General features: G+C 35.0%; 1 protein-coding gene across 1 annotated transcript; it reads right to left on the bottom strand.

The window, feature by feature from the left end:
* Window positions 1-778: 778 nt before the first annotated feature.
* Window positions 779-2,533, bottom strand: LOC109584740 (solute carrier family 15 member 4-like). Its single transcript, XM_020000573.1, has one exon. The coding sequence runs from the start codon at window positions 2,531-2,533 to the stop codon at window positions 779-781; it is 1,755 nt and encodes a 584-aa protein (XP_019856132.1).
* Between the last annotated feature and the right edge of the window lie 563 nt (window positions 2,534-3,096).

Genomic DNA, 3,096 nt, shown 5'->3' with positions numbered 1-3,096 from the left:
ACAGCCGAGCTGAGAAAAGAATTTCTTAGACTCTTGCAGTCCACTGATGTAAACCAGATCTGAGAAGGGTAGAGAGCCACCCTCATAATAAAGACTCAGCCTAGAAGAAGAGACTGGAGTGCTTATAAATCAAGGCCAATTTAAAAAGAAAGGAAGACCCCATCGGCATAAATGGATAAATATAAAACTTTATGTATTGTCAATAAATTGAAGCAGTGCATGGTTTTCTGCAAATATGGACATTAAACATGTACTACTTATGTTGAGTAGAAACTTATAGCTGATTCCAATCTAAAAATGGATTTTTAATGAATTTTACAAGAGTACATGGCATTTGGAACAATAATGTGCTTGTCAGCTCATTAAGCATGCTGTTTAGCTCAATTAGCATGCTTTATAAGAAACCCTGCTGCAACAGTCCATACATTTAGGGTTTATTGAAGATGTAGAAATTAAAGGCAAAGCAAAACAGTATTGTCAATTTAGTGGAGAAGTGAGGATTATCATCCTACTTTGTTTTACTCTGGCATTTCAAACATTGTTTTTCTGTATTATCAAGACAAGGAACATTGTCTTTCTGTGATTGAAGGGAAGTATGATGACTTGAAGGAGAAGGAACCAAAATGGATACATGTTCATTATAGCTAATGATGATGCAATACATATTACTTTGATTGCTAGGGAATAATTTCTTAAGGCAGGACTAGTTTTAAAGTGTAGGCAAGAAATGATTGAAATAAAGCTACAAAATTCTTTAAAATACAAAAATTAATACAAATCATCTCAAACTAGAAATAGTAAAATCTTCTGTTTCAGTATCATTTATGGCATTTCCTGCCCTCAGTCTGTTCTCCCAATGTTCTTCTACTGCTGCACGTAGACCAAGATCAGTATCCCTGACCCTATTGACATACCATCGAGCTATTAATACAGACACAACTAATCCAATCGCAGCAAAAATGCCAAATATTACAGTAAACCATGAGGTACATGACAGATATGACATAAATGAGACGGACTGTATAGGGTAATAATAAAAAAATAATAAGATGCCTGAACCAATGTCAATGAATATACCACTACAAAACCAGAACAGTCCAATGATCATTCCATGCATACCAAAAGGAGACTGACTACACAGGAACTCAAATATGCACGTATAAGAGAGATATAATGACGTACCAGCTAATACTGATGGTATGAGTACTATCCAATAGGAAATCTGAAATGCTTGCTGGACTGATAAAAATACAAAGAAGCAAGGTTTAAGGAAGTCATTATCAGCATCAAGTCTTCCAATAAAGTCAATGAGAAAAACACTAACAATTGATAATATGATGACAACATTAGACAAAATAAATCCTCTCAATGGACTAATTAGGAAATATTCTAATTTAGGGAAGAGAGGTAAAATAACCAGTTCAAACAAAGGGACCAGAACAAACAATGGGATGATGTTGCCTAAAAGCCAAACAATATTTGTAGCAAAACCTTCATGACCATTTTTAAACTGTGCAACAAAAGCTGAGGAACTGTTTAAAAATGAAACAATGGGAACAAATGGAGAAAAAAAAGTGGCCAAAACAACAGTAATACGAAGAAAAGTCTTTACATTTTCCACTTCTTCATGAGAGAAACAACCACCATACCTCTCCTTAGCAAGATCCATTCTACTGGGCTCCTCTCCCCAGTATGTGAATGCACTACGATGCTGTCTTCTAGTGTGACTAGTTTTGAGAGAAAACTTCAATACTTTAAATACAATTTTATAAGGATTAGGAATAGGTATGTGCTCAAAACGATGCTTAAAGAAAAAATGAAGGCAAAGACAAAAAGAAAAGAGAGCAAAAGCCACAAATGAAACAATGAGCTCATCTGATAGAGCTATAAATACGTAGCAACTATAAAGACACAGCACAAACCAGTGAATGAATGCTCTTATCTTGACAGAAGATTCATTTATCAACTGATCTATACCATAAGGTAATATATTAGTATACAGGAGTGACAATGAGACTAACATAAAAATAAAAGCTATCCCAAAAAATGCATAACTAGGCCCAAAAAGTGCATTAGTATCACATGAAAAGTATTGCAAACAGCATCCGATAGCCCAGAGTAAAGTGCCTATCCAACCAAGCCATAGACCAAGATAAATAGCATTACCCCTACCAATCTTAGTATCTGATAACCAACCACAGAAAGGGGCAAAAAGAAAGAGACCATTTCCGAATATAATTCCAACATTATACGATATTGTATTGGTATGAGAGTCAATAGATCCTCCAGGTTCACATCGGTTGTATGGGTTGCGGGAAAAATTTCTGAAAAAGATATCAAAAAATGAATAGCTAACTGCTATTGGTAGAGCATAAATCAGTAGGAGGATTGATGGTAAACTTAATGAACGAGACTTTAATTCCTTACAGTAGTTACTGAAGCAGTTGAAAGGTTTGTACTTCCTTTTACTTGCATCATTAACAAGTGAAGAAGAGGGTAACAACGGCTTTCTTTCTGGAGAGACAGAATCCATCTGATTTCAATAGCAGTGAATCAACAGACCTTATCAAAAGCATGTGACAGTTATTATAACAATTACAACTACACAGCTAAATCAGTTTGTAGCCAAATAAGGTATCATTCCAATAGTACCTTGTACATATAGAACACCCTATAGGCAAGAATTGATTGCAGGGAACAAAATTGTGATTGTACACAAATGGAAAGATCTTTAATTATTTGCAGAAAAACTTAAGCATTGCATTTGTCCATTATGTAATGGACAGTACAAGGGCTCCAGGACAATCAGGAAACCTTGATACTTTTAGTGAGTTTTGCAACAAAGCAAGACCCACTGTCTGTGCCATTAGCTGCATATTATACACACCTATTATAGCTGAAGCTGATGACCAGGAAATGGCAGTGTCTAGTGTTGAAGTCCAGATAAGGACAAAGTGGTACCTCCTCCTTACCAACAAAAACAAATACAAACTTTAAGAATCTTAAATATTAATTGAACCTTTTTATTAGTTTTTATTGTTGCCAATATTAGCAGTTGCGAATATAATCCGACCTACGGTATGCAAAACTGGTAAT

Source organism: Amphimedon queenslandica, unplaced genomic scaffold (genome assembly GCF_000090795.2).
Source record: "Amphimedon queenslandica unplaced genomic scaffold, v1.1 AMPQUscaffold_13173, whole genome shotgun sequence".
Classification (NCBI taxonomy): Eukaryota; Metazoa; Porifera; class Demospongiae; order Haplosclerida; family Niphatidae; genus Amphimedon; species Amphimedon queenslandica.
This window is presented reverse-complemented; position numbering and strand designations above follow the sequence as displayed.